At 37.4% G+C, this 23,294-nt stretch overlaps 1 protein-coding gene and 1 pseudogene across 3 annotated transcripts in view; one reads left to right on the top strand and one right to left on the bottom strand.

Annotated features, from left to right (window-relative positions):
* TAX1BP1 (Tax1 binding protein 1) overlaps positions 1 to 23,294 on the top strand; it is an 87,892-nt gene that overhangs the window by 11,640 nt on the left and 52,958 nt on the right. For all 3 annotated transcript variants that reach the window (XM_027102317.1, XM_027102316.1, XM_027102318.1), the window contains exons 3-5: positions 4,100 to 4,202; positions 10,359 to 10,546; positions 14,057 to 14,215. In XM_027102317.1, coding sequence (XP_026958118.1) covers positions 4,100 to 4,202; positions 10,359 to 10,546; positions 14,057 to 14,215 — 450 coding nt within the window. The remainder of the gene's footprint in view (positions 1 to 4,099; positions 4,203 to 10,358; positions 10,547 to 14,056; positions 14,216 to 23,294) is intronic.
* LOC113618286 (endoribonuclease YbeY pseudogene) lies at positions 17,964 to 20,091 on the bottom strand (annotated as a pseudogene).

The following is a 23,294-nucleotide window of genomic DNA, read 5'->3' as shown; positions in this document are numbered from 1 at the left end:
TGGGAATTTGGGAAGGGAGGTCAAGAGGACAAAGGATACTAGGGTGGTTTTGGGTGCATTATTATTGAAATGATTAATTGACCATGAAGTCCAAGTTGGGTAGGGGAATGAGTGAAGCCAGGCAAGGGATGTAGACTGTGTTGGAGATTTTCTTTTCTTTTTTTTTTTTTAACATCTTTATTGGAGTACAATTGCTTTACAATGTTGTGTTAATTTCTGCTGTATAACAAAGTAAATCAGCTATATGTATACATATATCCCCATATCCCCTCCCACTTACCCTCCCTATCCTACCCCTCTAGGTGGTCACAGAGCACCTAGTTGATCTCCCCATGCGATGCAGCTGCTTCCCACTAGCTATCTGTTTTACCTTTGGTAGTGTATATATGTCAGTGCTACTCTCTCACTTCGTCCCAGCTTACCTTTCCCCCTCCCCGTGTCCTCAAGTCCATTCTCTATGTCTGCATCTTTATTTCTGTCCTGCCCCTAGGTTCATCAGGACCACTTTTTTTTAGATTCCATATGTATGTGTTAGCATACAGTATTTGCTTTTCTCTTTCTGACTTACTTCACTCTGTATGACAGACTCTAGGTCCATCTACCTCACTACAAATAACTCAATTTTCTTTTTTTTATGGCTGAGTAATATTCCATTGTATATATGTGCCACATCATCTTTATCCATTCATCTGTTGATGGACACTTAGGTTGCTTCCATGTCCTGGCTATTGTAAATAGAGCTGCAATGAACATATTGGTACATGACTCTTTTTGAATTATGGTTTGCTCAGGGTATATGCCCAGTAGTAGGATTGTTGGGTAGTATGGTAGTTCTATTTTTAGTTTTTTAAGGAACCTCCATACTGTTCTCCATAGTGGCTGTATCAATTTACATTCCCACCAACAGTGCAAGAGTGTTCCCTTTTCTCCACACCCTCTCCAGCATTTATTGTTTCTAGATTTTTTGATGAGGGCCATTCTGACTGGTGTGAGATGATATCTCATTGTAGTTTTTTTTTTTAATAAATTTATTTATTTTATTTATTTATTTTTGGCTGCATTGGGTCTTTGTTGCTCTGCGCAGGCTTTCTCTAGTTGTGAGTAGGGGCTACTCTTCGTTGAGGTGCACAGGCTTCTCATTGCAGTGGCTTCTCTTGTTGCAGAGCATACGCTCTAGGCACAAGGGCTTCAGTAGTTGTGACATGTGTGCTCAGTAGTTGTGGCTTGGGGGCTCTAGAGCGCAGGCTCAGTAGTTGTGGCACACAGGCTTAGTTGCTCTGCAGCATGTGGGATCTTCCCAGACCAGGGCTCGAACCCATGACCCCTGCATTGGCAGGCGGATTCTTAACCACTGTGCCACCAGGGAAGCTCTCCTTATAGTTTTGATTTGCATTTCTCTAATGATTAATGATGTTGAGCATTCTTTCATGTGTTTGTTGGCAATCTGTATATCTTCTTTGGAGAAGTGTCTATTGACTTCAGACTATACTACAAAGCTACAGTAATCAAGACAGTATGGTACTGGCACAAAAACAGAAATATAGATCAATGGAACAGGATAGAAAGCCTAGAGGTAAACCCACGCACATATGGTCACCTTATCTTTGATAAAGGAAGCAAGAATATATGGTGGAGAAAAGACAGCCCCTTCAATAAATGGTGCTGGGAAAGCTGGACAGGTACATGTAAAAGTATGAGATTAGAACACTCCCTAACACCATACACAAAAATAAGCTCAAAATGGATTAAAGACCTAAATGTAAGCCCAGAAACTATCAAACTCTTAGAGGAAAGCATAGGCAGAACACTCTATGACATAAATCACAGCAATATCCTTTTTGACCCACCTCCTAGAGAAATGGAAATAAAAACAAAAACAAATGGGACCTAATGAAACTTCAAAGCTTTTGCACAGCAAAGGAAACCATAAACAAGACCAAAAGACAACCCTCAGAATGGGAGAAAATATTTGCAAATTAAGCAACTGACAAAGGATTAATCTCCAAAATTTACAAGCAGCTCATGCAGCTCAATAACAAAAAAAAACAAACAACCCAATCCAAAAACGTGCAGTTCTTTTAAGAATTGTATAGTCATTGACTCAGTGTTGGAAGGAAGGAAGTGGAATTTCAGAAAGTATGAGAGTATTTTATATCCTGCTAGGAGGAGAGTGAGTAGTGTCCTGGTGGTTAAGAGCTTGAACTTCAGGTTCAGATTCTGACTCTGCCATTTACTAGTTTCTTAATTTGTAAGATGAGGGTAATATTTATTCCAAAACGAACAGTGAACTGTATCTGTTACTGCTATTCCCAGTGCCACTTGAATCAGGTATCTATAATTCTGACATTAGCAGTTTTGCATGTCAGCCATCACAAATAAATGGTACACTTAGCATGTCTTTTGACCACCTGGTCCAGGTAGAGCCTTAGGGAGATTTTTTTCAAGAAAGATGTAGCTCTGGGTAGTATTGATATTCCTTTCAAGACCACCATATGGACAGGGACAAAGAATGCAAGGTATGATTTGTACCAGGTGTATCTTTTGGGAAAAACTTCAAATAGGCTCTTTTTCAGGAGATGATAGAAGCACTGGGGGATATGGAATGAGAGACAGAACATTTTAGAGTCAAGATCACTCTCCCTAATACATTGTGTCCCCTTGGGTATTAATGAATGGTAACGTTTAATGAACACTAATGTGCTAGGCACTGTGCCAGGTGCCACTACGGTGCCGTATCTCATTTAATACACGTATAAGCCTTTATCTCCATTTTAAAGAGGAGGGAACAGAAATAACTTGTCTGAAGTCATTTTAGCCAGTAAGTGATCTTTTTTGGCAGTCTGACCTTACTTCCTATGCTCTTAATCACTGCAGTATACTGTGCTTGCAAAAACTACCATTTATGGAGTGCCCATCACGGGTCAGGCCCTCTGCCAAGTGCTGCTTTTATGTTCATCATCTAGTGTAATCCTTCTAACAATCCTGATAGAAAAAAACTGAGCCTTAGGTCAGGAAAATCACTTACATCATGGTTTCCTCAAGCTTCTCATCTGTAAAGAGATGAATAGTGTCTTTCAAATGTTTTTGGCCATGACACGCAGAAAGAAATAAAAATAATATGATTCTGTGATTTGACCTAGCAAAGTTGCATGCAGATACACCTGAAACAAATTTTCATGAAGCTTAGCCATCACGCCCTCTGATGCTTTCTAATTAAAAAATAAATGTGGTTATGAACCACTAAATTGATATAATGTTACCACTTACTACTGGGTTGTGACTGACAGTTTGAAAACTTTCCTTTAGAGACTAAAGATTACTAAGATTCTTCCAGTTTCAATATTCTGGACCCTCTAATCCTAAATCGATCAGAATTATAGAACATATGTAATCAAACCTCGTGGATAATGCATAATTTCTTGTAATATACTGGCAAATGGATATCTAGTACCTGTTTTAAACATATCTAATATTCAGTATTTACCACAGTACAGTTCATCTGGAAAATAAAGACTGAGATATGTAATGTATATATTCATGTTGTAAGGTGGAAATGTTTTAGAGATTGGTGGGACATAGGTGGTCTTTTTGTATATATAAACACCTTAGGAATAAAGGTAAAAATAAGTTTTTACAAAATTTACCATTGCCTGTAGGCAAGACTTAACTAAAGATGACAGACTAGTGAAGTTTAATTAGTGGATTTAAGGAGGAGGGGGAAATCTAACTAAAAAAAACACAGTTAAATTCAAGGCATAAAATAAATTTTAAAAACTTATGTTTAGTGAAATCAAATTTTAAGTGCAGCATGTTTTTATATTTGATCATATGTGTACTAAGGTTTTCCTTGAGAAATTGGATATCAAGTTGCATTTTAATACATAGTAGAAACTCTGCTGTTATAGATTTTTATAGCATTAGGTTATAGCTTAATAAAAAATTATAATAAAAATTTGACGTGATTGTTAAAATGCTCAGGATTTGTAAACATTCATGCATGCTTTAACTTTAGGATGCAGTGAAAAACAATATGCTATAAGATATCACTCATATTAAACCACTTACTTATAATATCCATGTTTTTGTTGTTTTCCTTTAGGTTGGATGGAGTACTGCTCGTGATTATTACACGTTTTTATGGTCTCCTGTGCCTGAACATTATGTAGAAGGATCAACAGTCAATTGTGTGTTAGCATTTCAAGGTGAGAACTGAAAAGCAGAACTAGATGAAATTAGATGTTTTATTGCCATTAAAAATGTTGTACCCCATTGTAATGATCTACTTAAGCATGTCTAGTGACTAAAGTTGAATGAATTAGTATCTTATCTTTCTTTATCAGAAGTCATAAGAATGTAAATATCTAGTGTAGGTCACATGATATTTTATGTAGAGAAAGGTTTTTTCCTTATTGTCTTTCATTGAAGAGCAGTCTTTTGATGATCTTTTTTTTCAAATGAGAAAATAATGCTGTTACTGATATTAGATAATATAACAAATTAGAGGTGAGAAAAATATTCCGTATGAAAATCACAAAGATGATTAACAGGATTTATAGAGTAGAAATTCTATAGGGAAAGTTGCTTATAAAATGGATGTGAGTAATATAAAATTCATTTTTGTCTTAGCATTATATACAGATTTTTAAAAATTCTCTTATTTAAAGGAGAAGATATACCTGGTATTGCCCCTCCCCCCACATTCTGCCTTCACAAAGGTGATGGCTAGAGCTTCAGCATCCCTCCTGTGGCCATGAGGGGAAGGCATAGACAAGAACATATATGTCTGTCCTGACATGTCTGAGCCACTGAATCAAGGCCAGCAGGCAACTGCCTCCAGATTGCTTGTTATATGAAAAAAATACACCCTGTTGCTTTAAAACAAAACACAAAAATTTTAGTTAGAAATCTATAACGGCATTTGCTGTAGAGTGATTTTTGTAGTAAAATTATACTGACTTTGGATTGTATTAAAGCAAATTCTTAGTCTTGTTTATACCATGGACTGTTTTTGGTCTGGGGAAGCTAATGGACTCTGTCTCAGTATAATATTTTAACATACATGAAATGCCCAGAATTGCAAAGGAAACCAGTTATACTCCATTGTATGGATGTAACACAGCTTATTCATCCATTTGTCTGTTAAAGAATATTTTGGGGCTTCCCTGGTGGCGCAGTGGTTGGGAGTCCACCTGCCGATGCAGGGGACACGGGTTCGTGCCCCGGTCTGGGAGGATCCCGCATGCCGCGGGGCGGCTGGGCCCTTGAGCCATGGCCGCTGGGCCTGCGCATCCGGAGCCTGTGCTCCACGGCAGGAGAGGCCACAGCAGTGAGAGGCCCACGTACCACAAAAAACAAAAACAAAAAGAATATTTTGGTTGCTTCCAAGTTTTGGCAGTTGTGAATAAAGCTGTAAAGCTGGTATAAACATTCATGCACAGGCTTTTGTGTGGATATAAGTTTTCAACTCATTTGGATAAATATCAAGGAGTATGATTGCTGTATTATATGGTAGGAATACGTTTAGTTTCATAAGAAACCACCAAACTCTTTTTTACAAAGTGGCAAAAACATTTTGCATTCCCACCAGCAGTGAATGAGAGTTCTTGTTGGACTGCATCTTTACCAGCATTCGGTGGTGTTAGTGTTTTGGATTTTGGTGGTTTACTTCTTTAAAACTTTTTATTGCGAGGTTTGTATATGTTTGGTGTGAACATCAGTTGGGAATGTGATCACATGGAGCTTGCATATACAAAAAAGTTTCTTTACGTACTGTGACAAGAAACACATATTCAGAGAATAAAATTTGTACGGTAATATAGACAGAGATTTAGGTCCTCATAGATGTTTTATAGATTAAGAAAGTTATAAATTATATATGTAGTTTATCTTTTTTTTTTTTTTTTTTGTGGTACACGGGCCTCTCACTGTTGTGGCCTCTCCCGTTGCGGAGCACAGGCTCCGGACACACAGGTTCAGCGGCCATGGCTCACGGGCCCAGCCGCTCTGCGGCATGTGGGATCTTCCCGGAACGGGGCATGAACCTGTATCCACTGCATCGTCAGGCGGACTCTCAACCACTGCGCCACCAGGGAAGCCCTGTAGTTTATCTTTTAATTCATAGCCTTTTTTTAGATAATCAAATTCAAGTGTGTATATTGGAACTGATTTTGTTATTAAGATATTTGTTCTTAAAAGTTGTGGTTTTATTTCCAGTCATTCTTTTTTTTAATCTACTTTTAAAAATTCATTCATTCATTTATTTATTTTTGGCTGCATTGGGTCTTTGTTGCTGCGCGCGGGCTTTCTCTAGTTGCGGTGAGCAGGGGCTACTCTTCGTTGCAGTGCACGGACTTCTCATTGCAGTGGCTTCTCTTGTTGCGGAGCACGGGCTCTAGGTGTGCAGGCTTCAGTAGTTGCAGCATGCAGGCTCAGTAGTTGTGGCTCGCAGGCTCTAGAGCTCAGGCTCAGTAGTTGTGGCACACGGGCTTAGTTGCTCTGCAGCATGTGGCATCTTCCTGGACCAGGGATCGAACCCGTGTCCCCTGCGTTGGCAGGTGGATTCTTAACCGCTGTGCCACCAGGGAAGCCCTCCAGTCATTTTTAATGTGATTAGTTTTCTTATAATAAATAAGAAACTTACAGAATTTGTTATAGTGACTGATGAATTTGCTTATTTATGACAGCAGAAAGTTTCAAAGCAGTTAGAAAAAAAGGAGAAAAGCATCCAGTTTATTTCTGTTCATATTGTAAAAGCATTTTCATGGGAGCTAAGTTTTACATGTTTTTGAAAAGTCATCATAATTTTTACTTTGAAATTTAGAAATAAAATCTTCTGCCTGCCTAGAACTTGTTTGTTATATAAGGAGCTCAGGATAGAGTCATGAAAAATTCAGTCATAGAGAATTAGAGCCAGAAGGAATCTTAAGCATGATCCAAACAATTTTGCTCATTTTGTGGAGTAGTCATGAGAATCCTGAAATGCAAAACTCAGAACAACTAATAAAGTGTACATAAATGTAACTGTTTTCCTAAATGGACTCTTATTTGTTTACTATAATTTGATTGCTAATGTTACAGGCTATAAAATTTGACTTGGAGTTTGGTTTTTACATTTTCCTATTTTATTTTCAGTTTTACTGATCTGAGGAGAGCTATTTCTAGGTAGCTTTAAATTTCAGTTCTGAATAACTATATCTTGTATCTCAAATGGTATTTGAACCATAATTTTTAGTGAATTATTTTTGTGAGATTTAAAAAAAATCAGACCTCGAATATCTAGTTTGTAGAATTTCTAATGCCATGATACCAGAGCTGATTAGTCAAACTATATTTTTCTTTTCTATTTAAACTTTAAAAGTAAGTGTAGTGGCCTTTGCAAAGTTACTCAGCCGCGGATTTAGTAGTAGATAGTAGGAGGATGGGGTTTTTAAAAACTTCAAAAATTTATTGCTAGATGTACCTTTAATTACTTTTTTTTGGCTGTGCCTCTAGGCTTGCAGGATCTTAGTTCCCCAACCAGGGATCGAACCTGTGCCCCCCTGCAGTGGAAGCACAGAGTCCTAACCACTGGAAAGGACCGACAGGGAATTCCCTGTATTACTTTGTTTTAAAACTTTGTATTTTGAAATAATTTTAGATGTAAAGTTGCAAAAATAGTATACAGAATTTTCATCTACCCTTCACCCAGCTTCCCATAATGTTAACATGTGGCATAACCACAGTACATTTATTTAAAAGAACAGGAATTCAACATTGGTACAACACTGTTGACTAAAGTACAAACTTTATTCAGATTTCACTAGTGTTTCCTGTAGTGTTCTTTTCTCTGTTCCTGGATCCAGTCCATAATCCCACATTGCATTTAGTTGTCGTATCATCATAGTCTTCTCCAGTCTGTGATAGCGCCTCATTCTGTCCTTGTCTTTCATAACCTTTACATTTATGAAGAGTACTGTTCAGTTTTGTTTTGTTCTGGTAGCATGTTCCTCATTTTGAGTTTTTCAGACAGCTTCTCATGATTAGATTGAGGCTATACATTTTCAGGAAGTATATCATAGAAGTGATGATGTATTCTTTTCAGTGCATTGTATCAGAGCGTACTTGATGTCTGATTGTCTTCTTAGCAGTAATATTAGTCTTTTTAAAAAAAACTTATTTATTTATTTTTGGCTGTGTTGGGTCTTTGTTGCTGCGCGTGGGCTTGCTCTTCGTTGCGGTGCGCGGGATTCTCATGGCCGTGGCTTCTCTTGTTGCGGAGCACGGGCTCTAGGCACGCAGGCTTCAGTGGTTGTGGCACGTGGGCTCGGTAGTTGTGGCTTGTGGGCTCTAGAGCTCAGGCTCAGTAGTTGTGGTGCACGGGCTTAGTTGCTCTGTGGCATGTGGGATTTTCCCGGGCCAGGGCTCAAACCCGTGTCCCCTGCATTGGCAGGTGGATTCTTAACCACCGCGCCACCAGGGAAGCCCGTAATATTAGTCTTGATCACTTGGTTAAGGTGGTGTCTGCTGGGTTTCTCCACTGTAAAGTTAGTATTTTTCCCTTGGTGATTTAACAGTATTATGGGGAGCAATTTTGAGATACCTTGTTTCTCCTGAAACTTTCACCCACTAATTTTAGTATCCATCAGTGGATCTTGCCTACAGTAATTATTGTTGTTTTTGCCTGATGATGCTTTTCTATTCTCATTTCTTGGACATTATTAATTGCAATTATTATGTTAGAAAGAGTCATCCTTTTCTCATTCATGCATATATATTTTCTTCTGTGGAATAAAGTTTAATGCTATAATTTTTTTGTTGCTCAAATTGATTTAGCTTTCTCTGGCTATTGGGAGGTCTGTCAAGGGGGCTTCTGTGTTTTTTGACTCCCCCACCCCCTTCTTTTTTGACAGCTTCTTTCTTATTTTTAAGCAGCACAGGATGTTTCAGGCTTATATTTTCTCTGCCCCCTCCCCTCTGTGGACAAAATTCAGCTATTTTTTAAAGAATGAAGTCAAGTGAAGTCAATATCATAATAATGAGGCTAAAAATTTCAAGATATGAAGGAATAATAGGCATAGTGAATGCACATTTCTGGGTAGATATTAATATCCAAGATAAGGGGAATATATTCACCTTTGTGTGTTCGTTTCACAGTCATTGAATGCTTCCTTGTTTCAGGTTATTCTGGGGGGAATTCCAGAATGTTTATATTTATTAATAATCTGCCCTCAGTATTTCTGAGTTCTGGATGTAGGCTATAAAGCATGTGTATAATGGTAATGCAAAGTACATGGTGCAGGATTTTTTTTTTTTTAATGTAAAAAATACCATGGGAGCTTTGGAGAGGATTAATTTTGAGCTGGGATTTGGAGAGGATTAATTTTGAGCTAGGATAATACAGCAAAATTTAAAACAGGGTAACAGTTGAGCTGAAGAGAGAAGGAACAAATATTGAACACATATAATTTGTCAGATAGTGGGCTAGATGTTAGAACTACATAATCCATGGTACTTTGGAACTTTGAGATAGATGGCTTCAAATTTCTTTTATAGATAAGAAATTTGGGCTCGGGGAGGTTAAGTAAATAATAATTAGTGGCAGAGCTGGAATTCCAGAATAAATCTGTGTGGTTCCAAAGCTTATTTTTGTTCTGCATCAGTAGACCTCATCCTCTTTCTGCCCTTACACAGTGCATATGTGCAGTGTATTCCGTTTGTTAATATCTCTCTTATGCATTTAGTTAATGTCATATTTGAGGGAACATTTCTTTAAATGATGTATTCCAACCCCTGGTCCTCCTAGGCTTTTATGCTGGTTCTTCCATTGCTCCGCCTTCAGCCTCTTTCTCATTGAAAACTGCATACTTGACTCTCCCAGATAAATTGGTTTTACCCTAGTGAAGATACAGGGAAAGAATATTCTGAGAGTATAAGCTTAGACCTAAGATAAGAAAAATATGGGCATATTTAGGGAAGAAAGAAGAGTCTAGGTTTTTTTTTTTTTTTTTTTTTTTTTTTTTTTTTTTGCGGTACGTGGGCCTCTCACTGTTGTGGCCTCTCCCGTTGCAGAGCACAGGCTCCGGATGCGCAGGCTCAGCGGCCATGGCTCACGGGCCCAGCCGCTCCGCGGCATGTGGGATCTTCCCTGACCGGGGCACGAACCCGTGTCCCCTGCATCGGCAGGCGGACTCTCAACCACTGCGCCACCAGGGAAGCCCAAGAGTCTAGTTTTGATAGATAATTTGTGAAAGATAGGAAAGACATATCCTGAGTGCTTAGAAACAGGGTCATAAATGAGAGGATATGGCAAGATTTGTTAAATCCAAATAATTTTATAACAGAAAATTTAATACTTTTTTTGTTTGTTAACTTCCTCTTAGGATATTACCTTCCAAATGATGATGGAGAATTTTATCAGTTCTGTTATGTTACCCATAAGGGTGAAATTCGTGGAGCAAGTACACCTTTTCAGTTTCGAGCTTCTTCTCCAGTTGAAGAGTTGCTTACTATGGAAGATGAAGGAAATTCTGACATGTTGGTGGTGACCACAAAAGCTGGCCTTCTTGAGGTTGGTACCAACAGTGAGCTGGTGATTCATAAATTTATATTATGAACTGGATTATTTTGTTATGAACTGTGACTTAAAAATGGTGAATGTTTTAAAAAAGACATCAGTCATAGATAAATTACAAACAGAGCTCATGTTGGTTGGCATTTTAAGAATTTTTAGGTTATGCAGGAGTATAACCTGAAAATCAAATGCTTTTTAACTAAAATAATAAACTTAGAGTGTTGTTTTTGAAATACTTAAAAAAATTTTCTGTCACAATTATGTTACTGATTTCACTGTGGCAGGGACTGTCCCTAGGCTTATCAGTATTTTGTGCATAGTATATCTGCAATAAGTAATTACTGAGAGAGTTTAGACCTAAAACTTCCTAATGTTCCCTCCCCCTAACCTTTCTTCTTTAGGGATGGCCTAATCTGTTGATTGTAGAATAATACAGATTTGGGGGTGAAGCTGATGGTAAAGTGGTATGAAGCAGTAAGTCTAACTGTAATTGGATGTGAACTTCATTTCACTATAACACAAGCATGCTCTGTCTCACGTGTGGCAGTGAATCAGTGAAGCGTCCCAGTCTCATAATTTAGGTTCAGCGTTTTTAGAATGATTTCTTTTCCTGTTTATTTGATCAAATGAATAAGCTGGATTAATCATAATTTTAAAAAAAAAGGTGAAAAAGTTTCTCACTCTTTTTCACTGAATATTTTGGAGTCATTGCACTTGCATCAAAAGAAATTTTCTGTGTAGATGGTCTAATAATGCCATATGTCTTAATTTTTAGTACTTAGTGAAGGAAAAAAATAGAACAGCATTCCTATTTCAAGATATTTCTCAATGTCTTTACCCTAAACCTAAAAAATTAGAATGTTATATTGAGTTTCTGTGAAAAAGATCTTCTTTAATTGGTTCAGTATACATTTTTGGTTATTTTACATTCCTATTTAGCCTATGGCGAGTCATTGCTTATTCTTTATACTCGGATGTTTTTTATATGTAAATATTTTATGCCTCTGATTTTATTTATCTTAAAAAACAGACTACAGAAAAAAGACAAGAGGTTATAGATATTAGACAGTCAAACTAAGAAGGTTAGAAGGAACCAGTAACTTACTGTGAATTTTTCTGTATCTTTCCTTTCCCCTTCCAGAAATTCCTCTCTTATCTTAAATAAAGAAATGTAACTTTTATAGGGTGACTAAAACATTTTGTGGTGACAACCGCCTGATGATGAAGGTTTTTAGCCTGGTATTTGAATGCTAGTCAAAGATGCTGAAACAAGCCTAGATCTTATGAAGAATGCAGTGACTGTTTATATTGCAGTTTTTTGGATACTTGTTAGACCACCCTGATTTTAGGACCTCCAACAGAAAAACAACAGGCATTTTGGCATCTACCTATCTTTTGTGCTCCAAGTAAATTGGGACATTGCACAATTTAGTTCTCTTCTTCCTACTCATAAAATGTATGCTGTCTCTCAGGTAAATGTTTCTGAGATAAGGTATTTATATCCTGATCAATTTTTTGACGAGTCTTTTAAATTTCCACATTTATCAAAATCTTTAATGATTTTACTAAAAATGCACCAAATTAGTACAAGTGTGAGACATTATCTAGGGCACTGTTGTCATTAAGAATGATTGAGCCACAATCCTTCAGTTTGTGAACCTTGGTTGTATCCTAGATTTCTAAAAAGTAGATACTTGGGGGTAGTGTAGTATATTTTAACTGTGGACTACCCGTTGGGTGTTATAAAATTATTGTTAATTTTCTTAGCTATGATCATGGTAGTGGTTAAATACAAGACTACTTATTAGGAGATGCTTGGCCTGTGCACTTAGGGGTGAAGTATCTGCAATTATGTTTCAAATGCTTTAACAAAAAAAAAGAAAGAAAAAGAAATAAAACTTAGGTATATAGAGGGAGAGTAAATATGGCAAAATATTAATAATTATTGAATTTAGGTTATGGGTGTTCATGGTACAATTTTAACCTTTTTGTATGGTCGAAAGATACCAGAATACAAAACTGGGGACAGGAATTAGACTTGTATACACTTTCATATAATTTTAATTCCTTTTAAAAATTTCTACTTAAGATTCAGTGAACTCTAAAGTATGTGTCAGTTAAATGAATCACTGGGAAAAAATGGTTCTTTTATAATGTTTCTGTTGTACTGTGTCAAGGTGTATCTTTATTTTTAAGTGGCCAGAAAGTTTAGAGCCAAAAATGATTTTTTAAAAAATAGGTAAGGTAAAAAATTAAGTGAATAAGTAAACTTTTTTCTTTTTTTTTTTTTTTTTTTTTTTTTTTTTGCGGTACACAGGCCTCTCACTGTTGTGGCCTCTCCCGTTGCGGAGCCTGTGCTCCGGACGCGCAGGCTCAGCGGCCATGGCTCACGGGCTCAGCCGCTTCGCGGCATGTGGGATCTTCCCAGACCGGGGCACGAACCCGTGTCCCCTGCATTGGCAGGCGGACTCTCAACCACTGCACCACCAGGGAAGCCCAAACTTTTCTCTTTTGAGGGCATTTACTCCTGTCATTTTCATTTAGTCTGATGGAAGAGATAGATGGGTCATTTAAAAATTTTACAGTTCTTTAACTTTCATAAGAGCCATTTTAGAGTTTAATTAGAGTTTGATTCCATGACCCTGGAAAAGTGACTTGGGGTTTATTGGGGGAAAACATTTTATTTTAGCTAAATGTATGATGCCTCCTTTGTGAAGTTTTCCCTCTGAGTCTCCATTCTTCCCTTGTTAGAATCAGACTTCTTTTTTTTTTTTAATAGAATCAGACTTCTTGCTGTAAGAGAAATATTAACCATTTTATTTACTATTTTAGGTCCCTTAATTTGGTAATTTTTAGAATACTGGAGTTTTAGATTTTCCTGAACTAAGTAACTTAGTGTTTATGTAAGAGTCAATTATATTGTTAATATGTTACAATGTGCATTTTTGTCCTAAAATTTGCATTTACTTACAAAGTTTCTTTTAATTTAGCTAAATAGAGGCCATTTTATACATATAGAAACTTATTCCTTAGTACCTTATTTAAAGAACTTTTCACAGTAATCCCATAGATGAAGGCCTTATGTAACACACAAGGAAGTTCTTAATAGATTCAAAGATTTCCCATAGATTTACATTCAAGAAGAGGTACACATTTTTCTCCTTGATTATTACCCAAAATAAGAACAGCCCAGAATTAAGCCACTTATGAAACTTAATATGCCTCATTTTTAGTACTGATTTGAAAAGTGATTAGCAGGCAACTTCATAATAAAATTCATTACTTTTATACCTTCTTGTAATGTTTTTTTCTTTGCCCAACCAAAAAATGGTTTAAGTTTATGATTCATGAATTTTTCTAACTGAAGACTAAAAGAGTCTGATATGAAGTAGATAGTATGTAAAAGTTCTTTCTGCAAATTTCTTCACTATTTTTTTGAAATGGAAAACTGAATTAGTAATGTATTATAAGATTATAAAAAAACAATTTGAGTTTTCTGTTTTATAGTTGAAAATTGAGAAAACCATGAAAGAAAAAGAAGAACTGTTAAAGTTAATTGCTGTTCTGGAAAAAGAAACAACACAACTTCGAGAACAAGTTGGAAGAATGGAAAGAGAACTTAACCATGAGAAAGAAAGATGTGACCAACTGCAAGCAGAGCAAAAGGTTAGTTGTGTCCTATGTAACTGATTGGAGTTATAGTATATTGTCTGAAACCCACTTTTTTCAGGAACTGAACCAGTTAAAATGAGTGAAGACCACATGTTGAAAAAAGTAGCATTTAGATAGATGTTTGTATGAGAATAGGTCAGAGCCTATCAACCTTCTGTCATAGCCTCTTTTATGTTGTAAATGGTTAAAATACTTTAGATTTTTGGTATCAGGCTTGTGACATTGTCCCCGACAACTGTTTCTAGATGCTTTACATCTAATTGTAGGATACTTGATTGATTCGGGGGAGAGGGGTTAGAAATACAATTAGGAATGATAAACACTGAATAAAGGGAAGAATAGAATAAAGTAGTTAAAATTACTCTTCTAAAAAGCAGAATTTAGTGAAATAAGATGTAATGTTAGAATTCTGAAATCCTTGATGTGAGAAATGCAATAAATTATACTAAAAACCACCTAATTAAAAATTGGCACAATTTCTTAATCTAAGAAAAAAAGAAGTATAAGTGTAAAACAGTGTGGCTTGATTAGAGATACAAATGGATTTAAGTCAGTAGCCAAAAACAATGGGAAAAAACAATCACCTAATTTATTTAATATTTTCATAAGAAAATTTGTTAGTTTTGACAAACTTGCACAGATTATGATTATACATACCACAGTCTCACATATGTTGTAACTAGTTGGATATGCTAATGTCCATTGACAGGATTGATCTATTGTTCCCTAAGGATGGGGTCTGTTCCATTATTCTTTTGTACAGCAAGACCTAGAACAGTTGCTTAATAATTGTTAATTGAACCATTAGTACAGTGATTCTTAATAGGTTTTATACTCCAGTGAAGTGGTTGTATATTGCACACCTGAGCAGAGATTAAATACAGCTGGGCTCAAGCTGAAAAGATTTTTTTAGTCTTATGCTGTTTGTTTGAGGATTGCTTATTTGAGTTAGAGGGTAAACATAACTTATAGCAATGTATACAGTTGTGAATCTCCTTATAAACATCTGTAAAGTCTTCTGTCCTTGTTACTATTAGCCTTTTTAGTTTAAAATACAGTTATTCCCCCAATTTTACTCTTGGGGAATACTTGCAGTCCTGCAGTAGGAGTATCCTACAGTAGGAGTAAGATACTCTATTTGGTTAAGAAACCACTTTTTTTTTTTTTTTTGGAGGGGGGATGGGTACTGTGGGGCATGTGGGATCTTAGTTCCCCAACCAGGGATTGAATCAGTGCCCCCTGCAGTGGAAGCGCAGAAGTCTTAACCACTGGACCACCAGGGAAGTCCAAGGAACCACCTTTTTTTTTTTTTTTTATTTCCGGTGCACAAGCTTCTCACTGCAGTGGCTTCTCCTATTGCGGAGCACGGCGCGCGGGCTTTAGTAGTTGTGGCCCAGCTGCTCCGCAGCATGTGGGATCTGCTCGGGTCAGGGCTCGAACCCGTGTCCCCCGCATTGGCAGGCAGACTCTCAGACACTGCACCACCAGGGAAGCCCTCAAGGAACCACTTTTTAAATTTGAACTTTTTAAGCAGGTGTACCAAATATTATATTATAAATGTTATGATAAAATCTCATTGTATGTGCCTAGCTTGACTATTAGGACATTCAGCTAAATTTTTAATTCAATTGTTATAACTCCTTTGCTATCCTTTGTATAATTCTTACCCTTCTCTTTCTATTCTTCACGCATTTCTCTCGATGTTTGTACCTGGATTTGATAGTTTTCTAAAGTGGCCCATTACAGCATGAACTTAGCCCATGAGATCAAGAATACCCTGAAATATGGCCTTTAAGGTTAGACTCTCATCGCCTTGAAATCCAAGGGAAGAAAGGTTGATTTGCAAGAGTAGGAATGGCAGAATGAGAGGCCTTTAATTGCGAGAAATACTGATGTACATTAGGCCATTTCTCTGGTTCAGTCGAGTATTAGCTGAGATTTAAACAGTCTCAGGTTCTCTCTGCTGTCCAGGTGACAAGGGGTTAAGCACTACAGGCAAGACTAAAGATTATTCTGATAGACTTAGGTTGAGAAAGTGGTAGATTGAGGTCAAGGGATTAATGAAGCAAAATCTGTAGGAGATTGTGGCTGTGGTGCCCAGAAGAGATCTTTGGAAGTTTTTATGGCAACTCATAAATCTTGATGACAGTCACTAATCTTGAAAGGCACTTCTTCCTTGCTGCTATCCTTCCATTGGAATATACTCTCTGGGAAGATGAAGTATGTGGAAGTGATTTTTAAAAATATGTTATACTGTAGAAAATGGTGATAAAAGGACCTAGAATGGTATTGGTTACGTAATAGATGCTCACTAACTTTACGTAGCTATATTGTTGTATTACCTTTCATAGTGATAGACCAGAGAATCATCTAGGAAGAACTAAAATATGAAGAGTGTCATCCAAGAGGAATAGAAATTGACAGCCTTTTCCCGAGATTTTAAAAGTATTGATAATACTTGTATAATGTTACATATAAACAATTATGAGTTATATTTTGGCAACTGCTTATTTCTGGGGATAAAATAACATGCTTGCCAGGAGAGAGAGTTCTTCTTTGTTCCTAGTTGTGGGGCTTCTAGTTTTTTATGAATTTGCTTTTTACTTCCAAAATTATAGTCTCCATCTTAATCAGGGAGGCCTGCTGGGCAGTTAGAACAGCTCAGGAACTTTCACACCCGGGTTAGTTGCGTGGCTTATTAAATCTGTGACATTTCTTGGCATCTGTTTAAAATCTGTTCCATGGTATGAATTCTGAAAAACGATCTTCATATAATAGTCCTAAAGGGCTTCTCTTTGAGGTATGAGTATATAGCCTCTGAATATCTGAAGGACTATTAAGATATTTACCAGTCATTTAAAATTTTATAATAGTATACTAGGAATGATCTGTAGAGAACTTCAGTTTCTTCATGGTAGAAGATATATATTGCATTTTCATTGTTTTATAAAATATGATTGATTAACTTATTACCCATTCAATACTTGACAAATACTAAAACAGTTAAATGTTTATAATAATTTAATGTTTATAAATAAAATCTTCCATCTTTTGTAAACATTGACTTTTCTCATTGTAAAATACCACTAGAGGGAACACTCATTTTGTAAATTAAAAGAATTGGACAAGTTAAGATTATCAAAACCAATTGGTATAAGTGATGCGTTTAATTACATTTAACGTTGGCTCCTTGAAGGTATAAGGTAGGATTACAAAGTAGATTAAAACTGAAACCAAATAATATTTATAAATTGAGAGCTATAATTTATATATTGTATTTCCCCTAGATTATTTTAATGTGATATGTATGTTCCATTATTCATGTACACTCTAAATTTAAAAAGTAACAATTTTCATTAAGGGTAATTTTTACATTCATTTTTAGTTCAACTTCAAAGAAGTGTGGATTTTTCTCTCTTGTAAAAGGCTGATTAATAAGAGTAACGCATATAATACTTAATGTAAGCCAGGTGCTATTCTGAGTGTTTTTATGTCTGTTAACTCTCTTTATACTATGAAGTGTAGGTTACTTAACCTGCCTACAATTGAACAGTTTATATAAGTGGTACAGGCAGGCAGTCTGGCTCCAGCCAGTGCTCTTAATCACACTGTATACTATACCAGTGTCCTTAATGACACACTATACCTACTGCTGAGGGCTTATCTAATTGATCTTTTTTAAAAACAGCTTTGTTGAGATGTAATTTACATACCCCCAAAGTTCATCACTTTAAAGTATAAAATTCAGTGGTTTTTATTATATTTATAGAATTGTGCAACCATTACCATAACCTAGTTTTAGAACCCCCAAAATAAATTTTTTTTTTCTGAGCACTTAGAACTATTTTATTTACAACACTGAAAATAACACACCTACCTGTGTCCTGAACAAAGAAATGAGTGGAAATTTCTCTAGTGTTTTAAGAGGCAGGTTCCACTCATAGAATTCAGCACCTGCTAGGGCTGGCACTTCTGCAGCCCCACAGGACAGCAGTGGCCAGCAGGGACCTCAGCGTGGGGGACCCCTGATCCTTGGGGCCCAAGGGGGGGGAATCCACCTTTCATTCACACTGTGACACTTCAGTCAGAAGAGGCCCCTGCTCAGGGGCGGAAACCTGGTCCCTGTGTGCCTGCTCAGCTCCTTGAGAACCTGCTTCTCCTTCTGGTACCGCTTCTGCCACTCGGCCTCCGTGCTGTGTGTGAAGCTCAGCAGGTGACAGAGCCCGTGGGTGGCAGTCACAGTCAGGATGTCATAGGAATCTTCATTTTCTTTGCAGTGCTGGAAGATATACTCTACTCCCAGGAAAATGTCTCCTAAATTATAGTAATCTGGAAAATCAGGCTGGGGAATTTTGCCTGCTTTCAGATCCTCGTGAAATGGAAAGGAAAGCACATCTGTTGGGGTATTTTTGTTTGTGTAGATTGTATTAATCGGCTGAATCTGTTGTCGACACAGACGACCCCCAGGTCGAACCTCTGCACCCACAGGGCTCTCCGCACTGCCTGCACCTTCTCACGGAGCCGCGCCCGCCTCGGGCACTGCCCGCTGCAGGTTCCTCAGCACCAAGCTCATCACCCGCCCCAAAAGAAATCTTGTACCTATTTGTCGTCACTCTTTATTTCCCACAAGTCCCAGGCAGCCACTAATCTAAGTTTCCGTCTCTATGGATTTGCATGTTTTGGACATTGCATACAAATGAAATAATATGTGGCCTTTTGTGACTAGCTTCTTTCACTTATGTTTTCAAGCTTCACCATTTTATAGTATGTGTCAGCAGTTCGTTCTTTTTAATGTCACATAATATCCCATTGTATTAGGTTTTTAACCCCCAACTTTACATTTATTAGACTTATGTAAAAATTAGCAGGTTGTATGTATATTCCGTGTGTTCTTGTTTTTGTTTTGGAGTGCTAGATATATACTTGAAATTAGAAGATTGAAAACTAGATATATATTTGAAATTAGAAGATTGAAAATTGAATGGTATTGAATCTTGTTTTCCAAGTGGGACTAAAATGGGCTGTGATCCTGTTAAGTTTTCTAGTTAGTTTAGTTTATAATTTTTTGGTGCCTAAACTATGAATTGAGTTTTTTCCATAAAGTAAATTATATTCTTAACTTGAATATTGGTAACTTAAGATGTACTTCAAGATAATTTAAAACCAATTTCTTTTGTGGGGTACTAAGTCAATATTGCTTAAACAATATGAGGAGCATGTTATGAACTATTGTATATATTCATATTGTTTTGGTTCTTAAGTTTCACAAACTAGGTAGGGTACCTTGAGACATTACCAGGCATTTGGGAGTTATCATAGGTATAGGAGTGAGAGAACATGAAAGATCTCTCATTATGATGGTGGCTCTGGCTAGTGTGGACCTCTTCAACTATCTTTATATTTTTGGCTTTCTTTTTCCTTGCGTTGGATACCTGGTTTTGGACAGAGGTAGTTTAAGGCATTTAAACTGCTTAATGTATGGATCGCCCCAGTTGCTTATGTCTATCTATCTATCTATCTAATGTGTAGAATTGCTAAAAACCAATTTTGAAGTTAGGATATCATTGAATTTCTAATTCTCTTTTACCGGTTTTTTATTGAGAAGACACAAAGGCTTAATTTTAATGAGTAATTTAATGTATTTAGCAATACGTTTCTTTAAAGCCAATTACTTTCATTTTGCACCTGATTTGCTAAGTAATAGTTTCAGAAATTCATAATACTTTGTTTCTAAAATATATTTATATACTTTGAACTAGCTCATAATCTTGTATAGACTAATACAGAGGTGTAACGTGAAGCATTGTTTTTTAACATCTTTATTGGAGTATAATTGCTTTACAATGGTGTGTTAGTTTCTGCTGTATAACAAAGTGAATCAGCTATGTGCATATGCATATCCGCATATCCCCTCCCTCTTGCATCTCCCTCCCACCCTCCCTATCCTACCCCTCTAGGTGGTCACAAAGCACCAAGCTGATCTCCCTGTGCTATGCGGCTGCTTCCCACTAGCTATCTCTTTTACATTTGGTAGTGTATATATGTCAGTGCCACTCTCTCACTTCGTCCCAGCTTCCCCCTCCCCGTGTCCTCAAGTCCATTCTCTACGTTTGCATCTTTATTCCTGTCCTGCCCCTAGGTACATGAAGCATTTTTTATAGTTTGTTTCACAAGACTTGTAGCATTGAGTATTTTTCATTCAGTTCAGGTGTAATTGATGAAATTTTAAGATATTTAAAGTGTACATAATGATGATTTGAATATGTATAAAGGAAAGGATTGTGAAAAGAATCCTTGTGAAAGGATTCCTCCCATCTAATTAATTAACACATTTTCAACTACATATTTATCTTTTTTTTTTTTTTTGGCTGCCCCCCATGGCTTATGGGATGTTAGTTCCCAGACCAGGGATCGAACCCATGCCCCCTGCAGTGGAAGCATGGAGTCCTAACCACTGGGCCTCCAGGGAATTCCCCTATTTACCCTTTGTGTGTGTGTGTGTGTGTGTGTGAGTGTGTGTGTGAGAGAGAGAGAGAGAGAGAGAGGAGAACATTTTTCTCTCAGCAAATTTCACTTATACATTATAGTGTTGTTAACTGTAGTCACAATGTTATACATTAGATCCTCTGACTTTATTCATCTTATAGCTAAAACTTTGTCCCCTTTTATCAACCTCCCCGCTCCCCACCCCTCAGCCCCTGGCACCCACTTTTCTATTCTTTTTCTATGAGTTTGACTTTTTATTTAGATTCTTCATATAAGTAGATACCATGCAGTATTTGTTTGGCATATTTCACTTAGCATAATGCTCTCAAGGTCCATCCATGTTGTTGCAAATAGCAGGATTTTCTTCTTTCTCATGACTGAATAGTATTCCATTGTATTTATGTACCACATTTTCTGTATCCATTCATCCACTGATATACATTTAGGTTGTTTCTTTATCTTGATTGTTGTGAATATGCTGCAGTGAACATGAGAGTGCAGATAAATCTCTTCCATATCCTGTTTTCATTTCCTTTGGGTACATACCCAGAAGTGGGATTGCTGAATCATACGGTATAGTTTTCATTCCGTATTGGCTTTTGCATGGTGCCTGCACCAGTTTACATTTCCACCAACAGTGCACAAGGGTTCCCTTTTCTCCACATCTTCACCAGTATTTTGTTATCCATTGTCTTTTTTTTTTTTAATTTTTATTTATTTATTTTTGGTTGCACTGGGTCTTTGTTGCTGCTTGCGGGCTTTCTCTAGTTGTGAACGGGAGCTACTCTTCTTTGCGGTGCACATGCTTCTCATTGCGGTGGCTTCTCTTGTTGAGCACGGGCTTCAGTAGTCGTGGCACGCAGGCTTAGTTGCTCCACGGCATGTGGGACCTACCCGGAGCAGGGCTCGAACCCGTGTCCCCTGCATTGGCAGGCGAATTCTTAACCACTGTGCCTCCAGGAAAGTCCTATCCCTTGTCTTTTTGATGACAGCCATTCTGATAGGTGTGAGCTGATATGCATTGTGGCTTTGATTTGCATTTCCCTGATTTTGAGCACCTTTTCATGTACCTGAGCACCTTTTCATGTGCTTGTTGGCCATTCATGTGTTGTATTTGGAAGAAAATGTCTTTTCCGTTCCTCTGCCAATTTTTAAATTGGATTGTGGGGTTTTTATTGCGGGGGGTGGCTATTGAGTTGTGTGAATTCTTTAAATATAATTTTGGATATTAACCTCTTATCAGATATTTGATTTGCAAATATTTCCTCCAATTTCAGAGGTTGCTTTTTCATTTTGTTGGTGGTTTCCTTTGCTGTGCGGAACCTTTTTTAGTTTGATGTAGTCCTGCTTGTTTATTTTTGCTTTTGGTATCAAATCCAAAAATTCATTGCTAAGACCAGGGTCAAGGAGCGTATTACCCCCTGTGTTCTCTCCTAGGAGTTTTATGGTTTCAAGTCTTAAATTTAAGTCTTTTATTCATTTGAATTAATTTTTGTGTATGGTTTAAGATGGTGGTCCAGTTTCATTGTTTTGCATGTGGCTGTCCAGCTTTCCCAGGACGATTTGTTGAAGAGAGTACCCTTTTCCTATTGTATATTCTTGGTTCCTTTGTTGTATTGATAGATTGATTGAACACATGCATGCGTTTATTGCTGGGTCTCTGTTCCATTGATCTGGTGTAAAGTAAATCATTCAATTTTAATTAAAAAAGCAACTTAATATAAGTAAAATTATACCATCCTAAATTTTTTCTTCTTCTTTAAAAACGTATGTGAAACCCAACATTAAAAGTTACTTGTCGGGACTTCCCCGGTGGCGCAGTGGTTAAGAATCCGCCTGACAGTGTAGGGGACACGGGTTCGATCCCTGGTCTGGGAAGATCCCACATGCCACGGAGCAACTAAGCCCGTGTGCCACAACTACTGAGCCTGTGCTGTAGAGCCTGCAAGCCACAACTACTAAAGCCCACGTGCCTAGAGCCCGTGCTCTGCAACAAGAGAAGCCACTGCAATGAGAAGCCCGCACAGCAACAAAGACCCAACACAGCCATAAATAAATAAAAAATAAAAAAAGGTACTTGTCTGTGGAATGTATACATGTTCAGGAAATAACTTAGACATTTATAGATATATTTGTAGCCTTTCTTCCCTCTCCTTTTTCTACTCCAACCAAAACAATTTAATCCTTTGGATCTGGAATTCTCTTGTAAAGCTAGAATTTTTTTTTAACCATTTATTTATTTATATTCAATTTTTTTTAATATTGGAGTATAGTTTTTTTTTTTTTTCTTTTTGAAGAGCGCAAGGGCCGCGAGCGCCCGGGAACCCCGGCCCACCCCCCGCGCCGAGGGTGGCGGAGGACCCGGATGCGGATGTGTCGCCGCCCCTCCGGCCCTACACGGCCCCCCCGGGAGAGGGGCCTGTGGGGCTGGCCCTGTGACATCCCCCACCTCTCGGTCCGCACCCGCCCCCACCTTTCTGGAGTATAGTTGATTTACAATGTTGTGTTATTTCAGGTATACAGAAAAGTGATTCAGTTGTACACACACACACACACACACACACACACACACACACACACACACACA

Source organism: Aethalodelphis obliquidens, unplaced genomic scaffold (assembly GCF_003676395.1).
Source record: "Aethalodelphis obliquidens isolate GAN/ISIS:26980383/991018 unplaced genomic scaffold, ASM367639v1 scaffold5, whole genome shotgun sequence".
NCBI lineage: Eukaryota > Metazoa > Chordata > Mammalia > Artiodactyla > Delphinidae > Aethalodelphis > Aethalodelphis obliquidens.
The sequence above is the reverse complement of the archived record's forward strand: the minus strand, read 5'-3'. Positions and strand labels throughout refer to the sequence as shown.